Source organism: Schistocerca gregaria, chromosome 8, assembly GCF_023897955.1.
Source record: "Schistocerca gregaria isolate iqSchGreg1 chromosome 8, iqSchGreg1.2, whole genome shotgun sequence".
In the NCBI taxonomy this organism is placed as follows: Eukaryota; Metazoa; Arthropoda; class Insecta; order Orthoptera; family Acrididae; genus Schistocerca; species Schistocerca gregaria.
The window spans coordinates 115484978-115506403 of NC_064927.1; the positions used below are offsets into that span (position 1 = coordinate 115484978).

Consider the following 21426-nt stretch of genomic DNA (forward strand, 5'->3'; position numbering starts at 1 on the left):
TCCCTTCCTCCCCTCCATTCTCCCCTCTCCTTGTCTCTACCTCTTATATGCTCTACCCTCTGAATTCCTTTCTCTTTGTTCTGCAGCCACTAGTTCACCCCCCTCCCCACCTTCAACCTTCATCTGTATAGGCGACTGCTACCGATAATCAATAGTGTTTCTCCACGGTCATGGGTCTCTGCATTTGGGTGTCTTTGTGGTTGTGTGTACTTCTACTAGAGAAAGAGCAAGAACTCAAAAGCTAGTGTAAATACTATTTTCTGTTGTGTGTTTCTGTGCTCCCCAAACCAGTCAGCTATAGGTAAGTTATGGGAACAATTTTTATTGCAATACTACATTGGTTTCCTCCACATTTTAGAAGTATTGTACTGAATCTAACAAAACATTTCTTTTATGAATTTATTAGATATATTTTATGTAACATATTTGAAGGTTAACTGGAGTAGCTTATAACTTTATCATGATTCATTGAACTGAAACATGTTTTACACTAAACATATATTTGTTATCAGTGTTAAATGGTTGGTCATTGATGAATCAGACAAGCTGTTTGAGGCCAGTGAAGATGGCTTCCGCGACCAGCTAGCTGTTATCTACCGAGCCTGTGATTCAGAAAATGTTCGGCGTGCACTTTTCTCTGCAACACACACCCCAGATGTTGCTCGTTGGGCCCACAAGAATCTGAAAGGACTTGTTTCTGTCACCATTGGGCACAGGTAAAGTTGCATCTGAAGATGCATCACACTTTTTTTTATGCAAAGAATCCATTTCTTAACAATGACTGTCTTCCATTGAAATGTAAACTACAAGAGTTAATATAGGTTATGTTATTTTCTCTCTCTTTGTCTCCAGAAACACGGCTGCAGATATTGTCGAGCAGCAGTTGTTGTTTGTGGGCACTGAGGCGGGGAAACTTGTTGCCTTCAGAGATATAGTAAGAAAGGTATGAAATAAATAAATACAGATTTACTACTACACAAAGTTGTTGTTCTTTATGTAATTGAGGTGCATGTTTTTTTTTTTTTTAAGTTTTATTGTTTGAAGAATTGTTTTATCCAGGTCAGTGTCAGTGACGTGTAATGCATAGTTTGGATATACATGGCTCATTCTTATTTTAGGAGCTCAGGATGTGTTCTTTGTCTTCATTATGCTTGTTTTGCTCAAATGTTGATTCTTGCTATAAATTCTATATATCCTGCTTGTGGACAAGAATTAGTTGTTGTTATCGTCACCGTCGTCTTCAGCCCTAAGATGGGATTAGTGCAGCTCTCCATGCTACTCAAAATGTGTCCTACCAACTGATCCCTTCTTCTAGTCAGGTTGTGCCACGAATTTCTCACAGCTCTATTCAGTACCTCGTCATTAATTACCTGATCTACCCATCTAATCTTCTTCATTATTCTTTAGCGCCACATTTCAAATGCTTCTATTCTTATCTTGTCTCAACTGTTTATCATCTGTGTTTCACTTCCATACATGGCTACACTCATACAAATACTTGCAGAAAAGACTTCCTGATCCTTAAGTGTATACTCAATGTTAACAAATTTCTCTTCTTCAGGAAGACTTTCCTTGCCAATGCCAGTCTACATTTTATATCTTCTTTGCTTTGACATCAGTTATTTTGCTGCCCAAATAGCAAAACTCAACTACTTTAAGTGTCTCCTTTCCTAATTTAATCCCTTCAGCGTTACCTTATGTAATTCTACCACCTTCCATTATCCTTGTTTTGCTGTTTATGTTCATCTTATACCTCCTTTTCAAGGCACTATCCACCCTATTTAACTGCTCTTCCAAGTCCTTTGGTGTGTCTGACAGAATTACAATGTCATCAGAAAACCTCGAAGTCCTTTATTTATCCTCCCTGGACCTTAATTTCTACTCCAAATTTTTCTTTCTTTTCCTTTACTGGTTGTCCAATGTACAGATTGAATAACGGGTGCAGTAGACTATCACTTCCATCTGGTTTCTGTACAAATTGTAAATAGCCTTTCACTCCCTGTATTTTACCCCTGCCACCTTTAGAATTTGAAAGAGAGTATTCCAGTCAACATGATGATTATGTTAATAAACAATTGCAATGAAGAAAAGTGCTGGTTGAAAATAAACCATGACTGAAAGGACATGCCACTACTTCCCTTCAAAATAAAGTAATAAGTGGCAGAAGGTACATTTAGGTACTGTTGACTGGTTGCGCAGGCTTTTGTACTGTCATTCTTCTTCTCCAGAGCCAGAATATTGCTCTCTCTCCCTCCCTATCATTTTCTTTGAATTCCGATATTCTGGCAAGCTAAGATAGCAGTAATCTCTACTTTTTATGTAGCTATACAATGAACTGTTATTGTAGTCTGTTTTTGGCTTCTCCAGGAGGAAAGACATGAGAGGGGGATGACACCCCTAGCTGCACAATATAGATATTTTGAAGAAATGGAATGGAATCTTAACTGTAGGTGAACTTTAGAAATAGTACTTGAGAACTTCCAGATGAATGATGAATCAGATTCAATTGTGTGCATATCACCTGCACAATTTTGAAGTAAATAGGATGCTTTAAAAAATCATGACATGTTACACAACTTCGAAATGTCTTGCAACGGCCTCTGTCATATCTGTTACATTGAGGCAACACTGCTGAGAAACGAGAAACAAGTAGAGTAACATAAATTACCTTGCGAAAAAGTGTACTGTCAAACTGCTTGGGACATCAGCTTTGACACACTAGAGAAGCAGAGTACCAAGAGTGCTGTTCCTGTGTGGTATCATCCTACATGGACCACATCAATGTATATATTGAAATAATCAGCAACCAGTTGCCCAACAGAAGTTTTATTTCCTTAACTGGGTTGAGGAACTTAGTGCCCTTCTTCAAAAAGTTATAAGTATCACATTATTTGTGGCTGTCGACAATAATATTCGTGCAACATATTGCTATGGTCATGTGGTTCATAGTGTGTGCACAAAAATGGTATAAAGAAGCCATACAACAAGTGCAGACATCATGCCAAAACGGGAGCTTCCATCTACACATTTCCAGTTCTGGCATGATGTCTGCAGTTGTTGTATGGCTTCTCTATATCATTTTTGTACAGGCCCTATGAACCACTCGACCACAGCAATTTGCTGCATGCATATTATTTTTGACCCTCGCAAATAATGAAATAGTTATAACCTTCTGAAGAAGGGAAGTAAGTGCCTCAACCCGGTTAAGGAAATAAATTGTCTTTGATCACTTTGTTACTAATTATTTCGATCTATACATTAATGTATACATTAATGTGACCATGAATTGAACTATCTCATTACCAGATTCCTCAAGCCAGTCCAGTACCACGTACACTGTCTCCTCTGTGTCACACCACTTATTCAGGGTATATACACCCCAGCACAGCCGGGACACCTGGGAAAAATTTGGAAATTTTTTTTCATCCGTAAAAAACTGGGATTGTTTTAATTTTTGTAATTTTACTGATAAGAACTTAACGCAACATTTACAACAAAACACAGTGCACACATAAGCATCTACCAACAGCAACATGTGTCGAAGGCCTTAGGACAAAGACTATGCTGTTGTAACCGTGACCATTCCAGTCACAGGGTTGCCGAGAATGAAAGCGCGGCGGGACCAAACGGGAGCAGCCTGCGAACAAACAAAACGAGTGTGGAAGGACCGACACGAACAACAACACGCAAATAGCAACGGTGTCACAAGCAAAACCTCACAAATCCCTAATGTCCACTCATTCACGGAAACCAACTAAACATGCTGTCTGTAGGCAAGAAGTCGATAGACTAATGTGAATATCAGACTGCCTGCTGAGCGAAGTGCAGGGTCTTAAATACCTGACAGAATACATTGCTATTGGCCACTGAGACCCTGTGCTCCACCGTGGTGCCCTCTCATTATATGCGGGCCAGGAGTGCACTCGCAGCCATGGCTTACGGTGTGATGACTGGAGAGACCTCTGTTGGTAATCGAGGTCCATGCTGTCTAGCACAGATTTGAAACCTGCAGCGCTCGGTACCAGACATGCAATACTTCATAATGACAAACTGCTTTCGACCAATGTGACATCACAACTGCTTACTTCTCCAACAGGTTGTGGCAAAATATTGCAAATGGTGGTTAGGGAAGCTTTATTTTCAAACTAAATGTGCTTTTACTCAAGAATCAGCTATGTTACATTACTGCTTAATCACAGCCTTGGAAGAAAAAAAAAAAGACAGTAATAAATTTTTGACCACCAGTGTTATAAGTGAAAGCTTAGCTTTTCATATAGCTATACGTTGTGTGTGTGTGTGTGTGTGTGTGTGTGTGTGTGTGTGTAACTTTTTCTATTTGTGTGTTTGGCAGGTATTACATTATCAGATTTTCTTTGACAAAGAAATTTGATGAAATATTTATCTTATTTCTTTTATATAGATCTTTGACGTAATGCAGAAGGGGTTATTACACTGTCATCAAATATTTCATTATAGTTCCTTCACTGTGCCTGCACCAGCATTTCAGGTGCTCATGGATTTTGCGGACATGTTTGTATTTATAAATGCTACATTAAATGGCCATCAGCTCCAACGGTTATATTTTTCCTTGCAGGTAACAGAAGACTAATGCTTTTTTTTATTCAAATCTAAGACGAAGTGCTAGATTTGATGAAAGAAAATTTGACCAAGGCCTAACTTTGACAAAGTTCCATGCTACACCTTCATGGATTTTTTTATGATGATTGTTCTGCATTCTACCAGAAATGCTGGTTCTCTGAACTTTCTTGATGGTTTTTCACAAAAAGAATGTCTTCTTCCCTTCAGGAATCTCAAACACTTAAGCATTACTCAAGAACAGGTCAAACAAGTATTTTGTATGCGGTCTTCTTTGTAGATGAGTTATGCTTTCCCAAAATTCTCCCAATGACCTGTAGTCAAGAATTCGCTTTACCTACAATCAAGATCACATGCTCGTTCAATTTCCTGTCGCTTTGCAACATTATATGTAGGTACTTGACATGACTTTGCAAAGCATAATGCAGCCAATACTTTATTTTAACATTAGAGGATTGTTTTTCATACTCATCTGGATTAATTTAAAGTTTTACACACTTAGAGCAAATTTCCATTCATCACTCCAAATAAAAATTCTGTCCAAGTCATCCTGTGCTTCTTCAATCACTTAAAGATAAACATTGTCTTGACCACAGCACCATCAGCAAACAGTCACAGATTGCTATTTGGCCTCTCTGTCAGACTGTTTATGTATGTAGAGAGCAAGAGTGGCGCTATCTGAAGTCACAAGAGTAGTCCTGGCAATACCTTTGTGTCTCCTGTGTTGAGCACTCAAAGCAATCATCATTAATTTGCTACTCAGCCTGTTTGCATATTCAGGTGTAAGATAGAACATTTTACAGTGTGGCTTATGTGTCACAATGTGTGTATCAGAATATTGCATCCTCTTCTGCTGACTCCCCCACAAGGTACATAGCTATATTATTGGTGGTTTTAAGGAGATGACTAAATTAATTTCTGATCTTACTGACTACTATGTGCAGCTTAATGATTCTTCTTTTCTGATGGTCCATGTAAAAAATTCAGCTGCCCATGAGACATGAAAGTAACAGCTTTTCCTGTATTTAGTGATGTAAAATGTTGTCTATAATCAGGATGTATACAACCCGGGAGATCCTGGGAAAACACGAGACATTTTTTCATCCGGGAGAAAACCAGGAAAAACCTGGGAATTTTTTAGAATTCTGGGTATTTTTCATTGTTTTAGCTAAATTTTTGTAATTTTGACTGCTAAGAACCGATACTCTAACAAAGAATATTATTGTATCCCGCTACTGCAGAATAATACTGCAGCAGTAAAACATGAATGAAAGATAAAACAAAAATAAAACTTAAATTGCAAATGAAAGGTGCTACATAAAAAACAGTGCTCATACAAGTGTCAGCCAACAGAAAAATGCATCAGAAGACTTTAGGAAGACTATGCAATGCTCCATAACAAGAAATTGCCTCCGATGAGTGTGACGTCATAACTCTTTAATCAGATTCATTTGAGCAGTTACAAGCGGCCTCTTGCGTTTGCGCAGTTGAGTCACGTGTGAGTAGTACCTTCTCCCACTTCTGTGGCTACAAAAATGTAGCTGTCGGCTGTGTAAGCAGCAGCAGCAAACAGCCACATGCTACCCGGAGAAGTGGTGACATCACACAAATTATAGAAGGATATGACGATTCCAAATGTATACAAAAATTTTGTACTACTACTTTTCGATCTCATGCTTCAGAAACTGGAACATATGAATGAAATGTGAAACTTTTTCCTAACATAAAGCTTTTTGCTTATAGTAGACCAAATAATTTTTTTTTGTGAATTATATTCTGGCGTGTTATAAAAATGACCATTATTGCCAAAACAGTCTCGTTTATTTGGTGTGTGTTACAGTTGCTGAAATATTAGAAAGGCCTATTATGTTTTATCTAGCAGACTGTGACGAAACAGATGTAGTCAAATCGAGAAACCACACCAGTCTTGGCTACTATTTTTATTAAGAGCTTTTCTGGTCTTAGACAATGAGATTTTGGTTTTTCATGTAGCAAAATGTTTGGCAAACTTTGATGAGGTAATAGATTCTTTCGCAGAAAGGAAAGCATGCCATGTAAAGCTGTAGCCAGGTTAGAGAGAAGAAAACTCTAGGACCTAAGGATTGAAGAAATGTTTACTGTCTTGCTTGTCTCTTGTCTTTACTGATTTTATGTATCCTATATTTAATTTTATGTCACACACAACAGCAAGTTATTAGTTAATAGGCAATAAAGAGTGCAAATTTTCTGAAGAGTTCTTGTTCTCCTGGTTACAAATAATCCTATCCAGTATTAACTGCGAGATTTTCTTTAAGAGGGGCAGGATGTCAAGCCGGCTGACTGGGAGCAGGAGAGGCACCACAAGACGTTTCAATTTCTACTGTCCTCAATATAGTTTTATGGCATCCATTACAAAATATACATGTTTGAATTCCACAGAGTGAAATACAGTGATGTGCGATAGAAGAATGGTGTGTGAAGAGTGTGGCACTTGGCATGCTTAAGACCAAATAACATGTCTTACAGTTCCTTGGAGATATATGTTTTATGTATCAGACTCTTCAGAAAGATGTGTACTACAAATACAAAATGAACATATTTTTGTAAAGTAGTTTCCTTTTAAATTTTTGACATCGTATATCAAACGGTCGTGTGAGGAGGGGCGTTAGGGGAGGGGGTTCCACTATTTAGTATTGCCCCAGTTCAGAAAGATCATAGATCAGGGGCTGATGTGCAGAGAAGTCTGTGTTATAGTGGGGGAGGGGGGTTGTAGTCTCCACGTGACCCGTGTTTACATTTAGTGATTTTGCTGTTTCCTCTTTATTTACTGCTCTCATGTCAAATGAAAGCAAAAAGATCTTTTTGGCTGAGAGCTATCAAACGAATTAAAACACATTCACATAATTACGGGAGGCTAAAATATGTTATTAGTTTCAGATTTTACTTTATTTCCAACTATCTGACTGTCAAGCATTAATTGCATTGCAGAACAATGAAGATATATTTGTCAGTTTGCTACAGACATTTGCTTTTTATTAATCTTTCCCTCCAAGGCAGTCAATTTAATTGAAATGAAGCATTCAATTCCACACTATTGGCTAGTTTCAACAGTCCACTGCATTTCAAGCCCATGTTTTCATATTCTAGCACGTATGGCATTGCCATAATAAAGAACTAAACATGAGGTAATGCAGTAGTAGTACATCAAGAAAATTAACATCCCGAAAACCACACTGAGAAGCTTAATATCAGGTTGAGGCCTACTTCATTGGAAATCTGGACATATGAATGTGCACTTTAAGGCGAATTATGCGTTTTAATATGGTTCACAAAATTCCGACACTCGTGGTTCAAATGGCTTTAAGCACTATGGGACTTAACATCTGAGGTCATCAGTCCCCTAGACTTAGAACTACTTAAACCTAACTATCCTAAGGACATCACACACAGCCATGCTCGAGGCAGGATTCGAACCTGCAACCATAGCAACAGAGCGGTTCCGGACTGAAGCGCCCTGAACCACCCGGCCACAGAAGCCGGCCCGACACTCTGATGTCTTGTTTCTTTTATGGCATAATGTAAGAACTTTTAATGTGTTACACGTACAATCATACGGGCTTCCTATGTCATCGTAGCTGCACAAGCGCGGTGACGCCTCTTATCTGATGCTCTCTGCCAACTGCTGGAACAAATCTATTTCTAACAGGTCGTGGGAAATATTGTGAATTTTGGTTTGAAAAGCATTATTTTCAAAATAAGTGTCCTTTTCGACAAGATGAACTATGTGCGAGAATTTATGATGAATTTCTTAAACCGTAGAATGTTTGACTCTCATTTAAAAATCATCTCTTTGATGACGAGCTATTTAAAAGAATTTTGAGTCCAGAATATCAGAGATTTATGTTAGTATTAAACAAATTTTACTGCCACATTTCTGTGATGTATCTTAAACTGTAACACGCGCAAAAAAGATGAACATTATATGTGAAAGCTTTGGACATTTTGGATTTTAGCACAAACTTTTAATTTTCTGGGAATACTGGCATTTTCATGCAATTAGTACCTAATTAAAAATTAAAAAAATATGAGTCAGTATTTGTTTATTAACATTTCTATTTCTAAATAAATATAAATTTAAATAAAAGTAAAAGAAAGATGTTCCTACTAATGAGATTTGAACCATTGACTTTCTGATCGCAAGACTGCTCTGCTAGGCACTTAGTAATTGAAAACTACAGTAATAAGTACAAATGTTTTATATTTAACAGTGCCCAGAACTGTTTTAATCTTCAAAGGTGATACTGTTTTTAGACTTGTGTGACACTAGTTTGGGAAATTCATGTCTGAGCAATGACTGACAAATTTTGTTAGTATGAAGAAAGTCGAAATGGCCAGTCTGTAAAGTCCCCTCATCAGTTCCATTTGCAGAAGTGCAATGTGGATGATAAGCAATACAGATGAGAACAGAATTTAAATTTTTGACATTTGGTGGTACAAAAGAATCCTGGCTAATATCGACTAACTGATGAAAAGGTGCTGAATTGAATTGGGAAGAAAAAGATGTATGGCACAACTCCACTATAAGGAAAGATCACTTCATAGCAGGCATAGTGATATATGGATAAGTAGTCAATTTCATAATGAAGGGAAGTATGAGAGATGGAAATTGTAGTGGGGACTAAAGTTTGACTACAAGATTACATGGATGTAGGTTGCAGTAGATGCGCAGAGATGACGAGGTCCGCACAGGATAAACTGACCTGAGATCTGCTTCAAACCCGTCTTTTGGATCGAAGACCACAGCAACAAAAGTTTCATAATGATTTTGTCAGCCACAAACTTTCTATTAGAGTTTTGTAAGCTCATCTTAGTTTCATGGCACTGAAATAATTGCATGTGAGACATTTGTTATCATGTAAGTAGAAATGAATAACATCCTCTGTTTATGGAAAATAACTTACTCGATTTAAAATGTTTTTTGTTTAAGGGACTTACTCCACCCGTGCTGGTTTTTGTCCAAACAAAAGAAAGAGCCAAAGAATTGTTTAATGAATTGCTTTATGATGGGATCAATGTTGATGTTATACATGCAGACAGAACGCAGCTGCAGGTGAGTAGACAAGTTGTTTTAGATAGAGAGAATACCATTTATTGTATGTTACTAAATATGATTACTTTAGAATGAAATTCACCATATTGTAGAAAAAGGCTGATGGAATTCAAATGATAGTGTCAGAGTTGTTCGTCAGTTCTGTGCATTGTTGAACAGTAATCAAACAAAAAACAGTGTTGGCCTATTCTGTAGTGTAAGATGTTGCAGAGCTTAAAGTGCTAGAAGCTTGTTGGGAAGGGATGGCCAGTTTACTTTTGCCTTGTTTTTCCAAAATAATTTCAGGTGAATCCCAGTAGGTTTCCTTCAACAAGATCAGTATCAGTTTCTTCCCAGGCTCTCACCAAATCCAAATGATTGTTGTAGAAGTTGATTAGATAGATTTTTTCATGTTCCACTGATCGTTTGTGCGATTTGTCATAATGATGTGATACGAGTCATTTTGTATTCATGTTACACAAACAGAAATCCTTATGTGAAATAAAAGGAGTTGTCAAGGGAAAGTTCAAGAGTATTGTGTTTCCTGTTTAAATTCTCTTCAGTATAGGCACTTAAAAATTTTCAGTGTTTCACCTTAGGTATTATTTCCTCACCTTTGAAGTCTGACTTTTCTACTGTGTCTTTGTAAATTCTTGTGTACATGATTTTGGGATTTGCTCACAAAAGGCATGTTTTGGCTTTCTTAACTCCATCTGTACTTTCTGCTTCAAGCCTGTGTATTCATTTTCCACTTTCCAGACAGCTAATTGTGACAAGAGATAGTGTTCTTCTCATGTAGAGTAATCTTGGAATTGACAACCATTGCTTTTTTTATTGTACATGTCTAGTTGTGTAGGATCAAATTGAGCAAGTCTCCAAGCTCATGGAATGTGTCAGTAGATGAGATTACTACATAAAAATAATAACAGATAAAATAAAATCTTTATGAACCCAAAAAACGACAAGCCATAAGTTTATGTAAATCAACAATATAACACAGGAATCAGCTTATTTTTTCAAAAAACTCCTCGACAGAATAGTAGGAGTGACCCATGAGGAAACTCTTCAGTTTGGATTTGAAAGTGCATGGATTATTGCTAAGATTTTTGAATTCTTGTGTAGCTTATTGAAAATGGATGCAGCAGTATACTGCACACCTTGCTGTAGCCTGTATTCCCATTTCACATCTATCTTAGGACCTAAAGGAAGTATCACCACTGGATTGCAAAATATCTCAGTAAATTATTGACCTCAATTGTTTTCTCATTGCATGGCCTATTGGCAAGCAGTACATTGTCCGACAGTCGAAGGAATTTTTGTGCTATACGTTCAAGATAACCAGACAGAAATACCTGTTGGTGGTAGATATGAGATAAGTGTCTAGTGTATACAGTATGCAGTTCTTGAACTGCTTAGTTAGATCTCTCTTGGTTTCTCTGCTTAATTATTATTGTCACAGTCTAACAGTCTGTTTTATTTATTATTAAGAGTGTAATCAGATGCACACAATTTGAATTAGCAATCTGGTTTGTATCTCTTCCACAGGAACAATTACAAAAAACTGATTGACCTATATTATTTTCTATTCTTCCATGAAAAGTATGGCATCTTATATACATGGAATTATTGTACAGTGAACCTGAAAGATTTAGTTACTTCTTCAGAACATGAAACATCATAAAGTCTCTTATCAAAGTTTATCGTCACACTTTTTCTATAACGATAACCAGTTTTGTTCCATTACAGAACATCTTGACACCAACAGTAGTCCGACAGTAGTTGGTGTCAAGATGCTCTGTAATGGAACAAAACTGGTTATCGTTATAGAAAAAGTGTGACGATAAACTTTGATAAGAGACTTTATGATGTTTCATGTTCTGAAGAAGTAACTAAATCTTTCAGGTTCACCGTACATTAATTCCATGTATATAAGATGACATACTCATGGAAGAACAGAAAATAATATAGGTCAGTCAGTTGAATTATCATATTTTTTGTAATTGTTCCTGTGGAAGAGATACAAACCAGATTGATAATTCAAATTGTGTGCATCTGATTACACTCTTAATAATAAATAAAAGAGACTGTTAGACTGTGACAATAATAATTAAGCAGAGAAACCAAGAGAGATCTAACTAAGCAGTAGTTACTGGAAGAGTTGTTAGACTACTCACTGTTATTTATGTATCTTTTACAATAAAAATTGAAGCATAGCATGTGAGAAGTTCAGCGTTACTGATTAGTAGTCAAAAAGTTCAGTACTTTATTATACTGCTACTGCCAATTGTCTCTTGGCCACAGAATTAAAACATTTTACACTGTAAACACGGGTTGTCAGTGTTTAGTGTAAAGTTGTTTGTAAATACTTGTGTAGAAATGTATTTAGAAAAGAGCACTGTTGGATGTTATCTCTTACATCACTGGGTACCAAAGACAAGGTTATGTAGATGGCCTGTCCACCCAAGAAATGTTAATGGACAGAAAAATTGAAAATTTCATCATTTGTACTCACGGTCATACATATGTTCAGATGAGTATCGACAATATTTCCAGAAGTCAATTCCAACATTTGACATTATCGTACAACACGTGGAACATAAACAATGTCTGCTTAGACTCTCTTCATCTAAGCTAAAATCTGAGTGTGTATTTCAGAAGCTTCTTATGCCTACTCTCCCACACTTCCTGATTGGCTACTGTTGTGTCCAAGTATAGGCTCTGTAGTCTCATTAGATGTTGGTCATGCAATTCAGCACTCATATAATGGCATGTGTACCTGGATAGAACAACTGGATCCAGAAAAAAAAAATTAATGAGAAATGAAAAGATGGTAAAAGTTATTAATGTGTGGGGATTCAGGTTGAGACTGACAACTGGGGTTAGGCACGTGCAGTGAAGTGCATTAGTCTTCTGTCAGGGGTCATGGATATAAAATAACATGAAGACTGTTGGAAAATAGTTCCATGCACAGCTGCTCTGCTGTTGTCACACTTGTTTCCACATAAAAGTAGTGTATCCATCTTTTCTGTATTTATGTACTAATATATGTCATACTACTGGATGTGTGTATGTTTTGCTGCATGCAACTACCCAGTGGTGATGAGAATTGTGGCTTACAGAAAAAAATGTAGAACATATGCAGTCTATGTGTCCTCTTTTCACAGTAGGATGGTACATTGCATATATTATTTGGACATGAAATACAGTCTGGAGAAATCTTGTTGCCACTGTTCTCAGACTTCAGTTCATCACGATGCATAGACTGTACACAGCTGGGCAGGGATTTACAATTGGAAAAGCTCAGTTTCCTGTCTCTCAAAAGACACCACAGGTTCTCATTTTTTAATTAGTAAATAAAAGCATTTATCCCAATAAGTGAACAATGTTTGACATTCACTGCTGTGAGTCTACTGTTGCTATATTGAGTGCTCCCTTTTGAGATCCCTTTTTCACATCTGTATTTAGGTAGATAATATTTTTTTCTTACAGAGGGACAATGTTGTACAAAGCTTCCGAAGAGGGGATATTTGGGTCCTTATCTGCACAGAACTAATGGGACGAGGTATTGATTTCAAAGGAGTAAACTTAGTCATCAATTATGACTTTCCTCCTAGTGTCATCTCCTACATACATCGGATAGGTAAGTTTTTATTTGCTTTTTTAAAAATGAAGTTATGCCTTTTTTATTGCTTCTATGAATACTATTGTCTACTTTTTGGTTTCAGGTAGAACTGGGAGAGCTGGAAATCCAGGGAAAGCAATCACATTTTTCACAGAAAGCGATACAGTGAATCTCCGAAGGTAACTTCCAACATACATTTCTTTAACTAGTTTGCACATTCATTAGCATCAGCCAAATAGGACAACATTCATTGCTGAATGAACTCTTCAATTTTCTTCCACTTCTGCTCCATCAAGTACCATGATGTTCCACCAGTCCTCTTAATATAATCAAGTCATCTCATTTAGGCTCTTCCAATGCTTCCTTTGTGTCTGTGAGATCTGCAATAAATCATGTTATTGCTCCAAATGTCGGCTTCTTTCCTGGCTCTGTTGGAAGACCATTGCCATTTCAACATAGTAATTCTATTGAGTAATCAGCTATTTCTACTTGTGAAGGACTCATTCCTGATGTTTTTTCCTGAGGCTGATGCCTGATTCTGTTTCTCTATTGTTCTTTGTGCACTTCATAAATTATGAACATTCTCTGTTGTCAGAAGCAATGTTTGCAGGCTCTAAGATGCAGGGAGTTAATTTGTCTGGAAAACCTGGAATTCTCATACAATTACATTTCATCTGGAAAAGTCGGGCAAATTTCAGGGAATTCTGTTTTTAACCTATCAATGTAATTTAATTTTATTGAGCTTTATAAATCACAAATTTTAAAGTGCATAGTATTTCAAAGTGTGTCAATTCTATGAATATTATTATGCCCATTGCCTAGTATGTCTCAGTCATGAGGAAAGAAAAGTTGTTATTGCGAGACATTGCCTCACCCTCCCCCATTAATTTATCAGCAGCTTTTCATGGCATATTCCTCGTCCCCATACCTGGAACTCTCAGTATTTTTTTTTCTTTTTTTTTTTTTTTTTTTTTTTTTTTTTTCTAAGTTTGAGTAGTTGCCATGAATATGTTGCTGGTAGAATACTGGTATTTTACACTTTTGATTTTTTGTTCTTCGGAACTTCCTTTTTGACCAGAATGCATAGAAGATTTCTGAATGATGCATAACTCAATTCATGGAATTTCTGCTGTTTGGTTGGTTTGTCATCGCAGAATTTTATGGTCAAAGCAGATATATTTGGAGGTGACTACAGTAAGTTTGTCATCACTTTTAACCAGTCGAAAGTTTGTATTCATAACTTTTTTTATCATGTTCCTCTTCAAATAAACTTCTAAAGATGCAATTTTCTGGCACTTTTGAGTCATACTTCACTCATAAGCACAATGTTGTCAACGAATTGTAGGTGTTTCTAGAACTGCTCATTGATTGGGTCTCTCTGTGATCCCATCCTCACCTTTGAATACATCTTCTGCAGCTAGGATAAACAACATAGAAGACTCTGTATCACCATAGTGGATTTCTTTGACTATTGGGATCATGTGCTATATGAGATGTTCATCTGGTCCAACCTATTGTTGCTTGTTCATAAATATGATTCAAGAGGCTTACAGGTTACTGATAAACAATGGCATTTTTTATTTCCGTGGTCATTACTTTACATATTCCTGCAGTATTTCTGTGGTGGTGATCTTTCTTCAGGTGGGATATCAATAGTCAAAGAATACAGCGAGTGGTAGAAATTATGGCACAAGCAGTATCTTGCTTATATGGATAATCTGCCCTTTCTTGTTCTCAGTCTCACAGAATTTCGTAATTTTTATGTTATGATTTTCTTTCGTTGACTGCACCAATTTAATATATATTCTCCCATCATCATCATCATCATCATCATCATTTAACAGTTCAAGTTTCCCGGGTACTGGTAATGAGCCACTTCCACTTCGTCCTGTCCAAATACATGTGTTCACAGAGAACATCATCCACTGCCCATCCTCTGGTCACCAGACCACCCTTAATCAAGTCCTTCCATCGGGTTTGAGGTCTTCATTGAGGTCTTTCCACATCCACCTCTCTCTCCTAATTTATTTTGGCTGTTCTGGTTGGTTCCATCACAGTCCCATATCATCGAAGTCTAGATGTGCCAGTTCGATCTAATAGCGATGTCTTTATTCCAGCCTCTATCCTCACCTCCTCATTCCTTAACTTGTCCATCTTGGTCTTCTGGATGGTGGATCTAAGAAATTTCATCTCTGATGCTTGCAGCCTTGATGATTCTCTTTTTTTGGGGGTACATGTTTCAATACCATAGGTCAGTATTGGTATGAAATAGCTATTAAACATATCAGTTTGGCCAGTTTTGGAATCAAGTCATCCCATTAAAGTGATATTACTTGTTGGGTGAATTCAGATCCTTTTGCACTCTGTTGGTGATTTCATTTGTGACTAAATTATCACTGGAGATTACACTTCCAAGGTAAGGAAAACTGTCCACACCCTCTAGTTGGTGGTCTCCTAGTTTTACACTTGCTGATTGTCCATCTCTGTTGACTGTCCTCACCACTGTCTTGGTCTTGCTCATGTTGAGATCATGTTTCTGGAACTGAGATTTCCATTCATCGAGTCTGATCTGTACTTTGTCTTCAATTTTACCCCATATTATGATGTCATCAGCAAAGACAAATATTCTCACATCCTTTCTTGTACTGTTGCTCGTAGTCTGATCTCAGCAGCCAGAGACTGTAGTCGTGTGTGTGTGTGTGTGTGTGTGTGTGTGTGTGTGGTTTTTTTTTTTTTTTTTTTTTTTTGTAATTCTGATTCTGATGAAGGCCGTTTTGGCTGAAGGCTTACTTGTTTGACAGTCTTTTTGTGATTTGCTTTGCTTATCTGTTACTTGGCATCTGTTCTTTATGGAATGATTTGTGATGCATCTGTAGTTCACTTTGGCTGTGGAGTGAAATCTCACTCTTTGCTAATCTTGAGCACTGTCACTTGAAGTTGAAAATTGTCTAAAGTAGTCTACGCTCATGACCTCTGTCAAACCTGCTTGGTAAAGACACATCTTCACGTACTACTCTTTTTAAAAAGTTAGGATTAAGTGTAATTCTTGGTTTGCCCATCTGGACTCACCGAACCTACTTCCATAAAATTTGTTTCTTGCACAGAGTATTAATACAAAACAGATTCTCTGCTGTAGGGTAATCTACCATTTGTTTGCCGTGTTCATTTATGTTGCCTAATTCATATTGGCAACATCCTTAGATTATCCTGCGTATTTTCCGTTCCGCCGTGATATGTCCCATGAGTACCAGCAGTTGTGTTTTCTTCTGATGTTTTTGTTTTGTTAATGTTTCCACACAACTGTCCGATTTCATCTTCTGAGTTACTGCTGGCATTATATACAGGGATGACTATGATAGAAAACTTGCTGTTCAGTGTGGGTATAATATATATGACTTAGAAATATACAAACCTTCTTTTGCACCAGATTTTTTATGTTCTTATTTTGCAAGACAGCAACATCATGTCAGTTCATTTCAACTATAATGTCTGCTTGTGTCTGTGTATGTGCGGATGGATGGATGGATGGATGGATGGATGGATGGATGGATGTGTGTGTGTGTGTGTGTGTGTGTGTGTGTGTGTGTGTGTGTGTGTGTGTGTGTGCGTGGGTGCGTGTGTGCGTATACCTGTCCTTTTCCCCCCCTAAGGTAAGTCTTTCCGCTCCCGGGATTGGAATGACTCCTTACCCTCTCCCTTAAAACCCACATCCTTTCGTCTTTCCCTCTCCTTCCCTCTTTCCTGAAGAAGCAACCGTTGGTTGCGAAAGCTTGAATTTTGTGTGTATGTTTCTGTGTCTATCGACCTGCCAGCACTTTTGTTTGGTAAGTCACATCATCTTTGTTTTTAGATATATGACTTGGAAATATACAGAGCTTCTTTTGCACCAGATTTTTTATGTTCTTGTTTAGCAAGAGAGCAACATCATGTCTGAATACATCTTCATTGTTTTCTAGGAGGAGACTATCTGATGAAAGGATTTCAGCATGTTTTCCACTTACAAGGGACCTCACAGGTTGCTCTACCCTCTCAGATTTTATGCATTTGTGTAGGATTTGAAGCTCAGTGTCATCACATCCATTTCCTAAAGCAGTACAGTGTACTTATCAGAAACACTAAAAAATTGATTTTGAATATTTCTGAGCAGTGTCAAGTATAAAATGTTTCTAGCATTTAAACACAGCCACTTGTAGCTGAGTGTGAAGCATTCGTGTCCCGTAATCATGAAGTCCCTAGTTCTAACCATGCTTGTACTAGTTACTCTTTTAGATACATTTATTTTGCTTCTTATTTGTATTACAAATTGAAATTTATGAAACAGATATTGGATCATAAATCTTAATACAAATAACTGCTTCTTATTTTAACAACAAAAAAGATAATCAATCATATCTAAAGGCTGTAAATTGAACAAAATACTTAGGAATTACAATTACGAACAACTTAAATTGGAAAGAACACATACAAAATGTTGTGTGACTGGTGAACCAGACTGTGTTTTATTGGCAGAACACTTGGAGGATACAACAGATCTACTAAGGAAATTGCCTACGCTATACTTGTCCGTCCTCTTTTGGAGTACTGCTTTGTGGCATGGGAGCCTTGTCAGATAGGATTAATAGAGTACATTGAGAAAGTTCAAAGACGGGCAGCACATTTTGTATTATGGAGAAATAGGGGAGACTGTCGTGGACATGATACAAGTTTAAAACAAAGGCTTTTCTCGTGGCGAAATCTTCTCACAAAGTTTCAGTCACCAACTTGCTCATCCAGCAGCAAAAATATTTTGTTGATGCTGACCTATGCACGGAGAAATGATCATTATAATAAAATAAGGGAAATCAGAACTCGCATGGAAAGAAACAGGTGGTCATTTTTCCTACATGCCGTTCAGGAGCAGAATAATAGAGCATTATTGTGAAGATGGTTCTGTGAACCCTCTGTCAGGCACTTAAGTGTGATTTGCAGAGTATCCATGATAATTCTGGGCCAACTGACTGCCATGTCACCCTCTGCCAGTAGCATCATTGGATGTGGTTTTGGAGGAGCATGTGGTCAGCACACCACTGCCCCAGTCATTGTCAAGTTTCTAGACCTGAAACCTCTACTACTCATTCAGGAAGCTCTTCAGTTTGCCTCACGAGGCTGAGTGCACCCCGTTCCAGTCCTCCCACCAACGAAAAATCACATGCAGAACCAGGAATCATACTCAGGTCTTCCACTTGGCAGTCAATTTCACTGACCACTCAGCTGCAGGGGCAGACATTTTTAACTATTAATTGCATGACAGTGGAAGTATTCACAACAAATTAAAATTTGTTACAAACATGGGAAATTTGAAATAGGAAAATTAATACTTTTTACTGCTAAAAACTGAACAGTATTATCCTCAGTCAGATACTTCATAGAAAACATGGCATTTTACCATATGTTCTTGAGACACAGATTCTGAATGAATGCTTATCTATCAAAAACACAAATATTTTAATTTTATATTGACATGGTGAAATTGAAATACACCATTTGTGACTTTAGCGCATGATTTCTGTATTTGAAACGATGTGTTTTATAACCAGTGAAGACTCATTCTATAAAAACAGTGATGTTCCAGATTTTTTTTAAATATGTCTAAAAATAAATGCAGGTGTTCTTTTGTCCTGGGAAATGTGTTTTAGAACCACTGTATGTGCATGCTCTCCTCATCCACAATTCTATTATCAGAACCTGATGAACAGTGTGTGACTCAATTTCTGTTGTTTCCGAGTCATTCTTGCTGTTCACTGGCAATTTAAACATGTCAAATCTCTTCACTTGTGAAATTTTTATCAGCTCTGGGTACTGATAAATCTTACAATAATAGGTTTGAGATTCTCAGTTACCTAAAAATTTCTTAATCGTCTCAAGACATGAACACTTCATTAAACATATCTCTCTCTCTCTCTCTCTCTCTCTCTCTCTCTCTCTCTCTCTCTCTCTCTCTCTCTCTCTCTCCATCTCTCCATCTCTTCATATGCTTCTCGAATTTCTGCATTTTCTCACTTGTGGTATGCCCAAGTTGTCAGTAAAACTTAGAAGTGCTCAATTGCATGATGTTAATGTCACTTGTTTTCTGAGCTGAAAAACTGCTTCAAGAACAAATTACTATGGATCACTTCATTGCAGTAGCAAGCTGAAATTCACACTGAAAGCATTTGCAATGTTGACCTATCATTGCGGCTGAAGACATACCACAACATATAGAGTGCTATACTAACGGTTTCTTTGCCAACAGCCTTGCCGCAGCAGTAACACCAGTTCCCATCAGATCACTGAAGTTAAGCGTTGTCGGGCTGGCTAGCATTTGGGTTTTACGAGCGCTGTTGGCAAGTAGGGTGCACTCGGCCCTTGTGAGACAAACTGAGGAGCTACTTGATTGAGTAGTGGCAGCTTCGGTCTCATGAACTTACATACGACTCGGAGAGTATTGTGCTGACCACATGCCCCTCCATATCCGCATCCAGTGATGCCTGTGGGCTGAGAATGACATGGTGGCCGGTTGGTACTGTTGGGTAAACATGGCCTGTAATCGGCAGGATTTACTAACAGTTTCTTTATTTGAAGACATTGTACACATTACATTTCTTGAACATGTATAACCATCCTTTTATCCTGGTAAATTACATTTTAGTCAGTTTAGATAAACTGACCAATATTGTGACAGCATTTGCCACAGAGACTGATATACCTTGACAGCTTCATGACATGTCGCAACAGGGACTGATATACTTTAACAGCTTCACAACATGTTAAATTTGTTGGGTAAACTTGGCATAAATACCTCTGGAATATCAGTATCAACAATAAAAGAAACCTAAAAACCGATTGAAAATACTGCCAAAATTTAATGTACTTTGTAGTGTCAGACTTAATTAAAGACAAAGATTAGTGATTCCAGAATACTGACTCTCTCTGTGTGTTTGATGTTTCCTTCCTTCATTTGCAGCATTGCTCAAATGGTCAAAGATTCAGGGTGCGAGGTACCAGAATACCTACTTAAACTTAAGAAATCCAGTAAAAGGGATCGGCGTAAACTTGAAAAGAAGGCCCCGCAACGAGAACGGATATCTACTGTTCCACTTTGTGATATTGAGAAGCAGAAAAAGTTGCAGTAAGTGTAGAGTTAAACATTTTATATATTGAATGGTGACTATAATTTAGTGGTATTTGAATGTTAAAGATGATTCTTTACCTTCAGCTTTTACACTAATACTTTCTTAATGTTTCAGACAGAAGATTCGGGCCATAAAAAGAAAGAAAAAGGAAGGCAACAAAGATAGACCACAAGCATCTAAGCAGAAAAAGCAAAAACTTTAATGTTTATAAATTTGTAAATAGACAGCACGAAGTTATTTGTTACAATGTTGGTAATATCTGTTAACAAATACAGTTTTGTGTTTGCTGTAAGAGCTTTTCTTTGCACCTTGGATACTGAAAGGCAGATGATATTTTAAATAATAAATATCTGTACACAGCAGACAAGTTCAGCTATCATTTTAGCGAATGTACGTATTGAAGCTCAGTTTCATCATCTGGGCTTCAGTTTTATGTTCAGATAACTGTATTGTGGATGAAACACTGAGATTTAGGAATATGCACTGTATTTGTTGATCACATGATGAATTGTATACTACATTTCACTATACCTGTGTTCCACATTTTATTTCAAATAATTTCAAATAACAAGGTAGTACAATGTAACTACCATGAAAATAGTTTGCGGTTGAGAAATTTCTGAATACTCAGTGCTTTGACAATGTAATAAGATTTGGAAGGTCCATTAATGGAAGTGTGATCAGAAACGTGTATTTACTGAAAGAAAAGCAGAGTTTAAACACAGTTGGTAGTTTTTTTATTTAAAATTTCACATAATGACTACTTTGAATTAATATATACTTATGATTAACTAAAATAGTTCTCTGTGTGTGTGTGTGTGTGTGTGTGTGTGTGTGTGTGTGTGTGTGTGTGAGAGAGAGAGAGAGAGAGAGAGAGAGAGAGAGAGAGAGAGAGAGAGAATTTGGGGGAGGGGGGGGGGGAGGTTTGTCAGGCAGGTAACTCCAGTCTTTTCAGAGAAGTCATTGCATGTTGGGTTGGGTTCTCTATT

The 21426-nt window shown here is 37.3% G+C and overlaps 1 protein-coding gene across 1 annotated transcript in view; it reads left to right on the plus strand.

Moving 5' to 3' along the window:
- Window positions 1–21161, plus strand: part of LOC126285306 (probable ATP-dependent RNA helicase DDX52) — a 52803-nt gene extending 31642 nt beyond the window's left edge. The window contains exons 7-13 of the mRNA XM_049984602.1: window positions 513–716; window positions 853–943; window positions 9563–9685; window positions 13154–13304; window positions 13390–13465; window positions 20269–20433; window positions 20552–21161. Coding sequence (XP_049840559.1) covers window positions 513–716; window positions 853–943; window positions 9563–9685; window positions 13154–13304; window positions 13390–13465; window positions 20269–20433; window positions 20552–20639 — 898 coding nt within the window. The 3' untranslated portion in view covers window positions 20640–21161. The remainder of the gene's footprint in view (window positions 1–512; window positions 717–852; window positions 944–9562; window positions 9686–13153; window positions 13305–13389; window positions 13466–20268; window positions 20434–20551) is intronic.
- The last annotated feature ends 265 nt before the right edge of the window (window positions 21162–21426 follow it).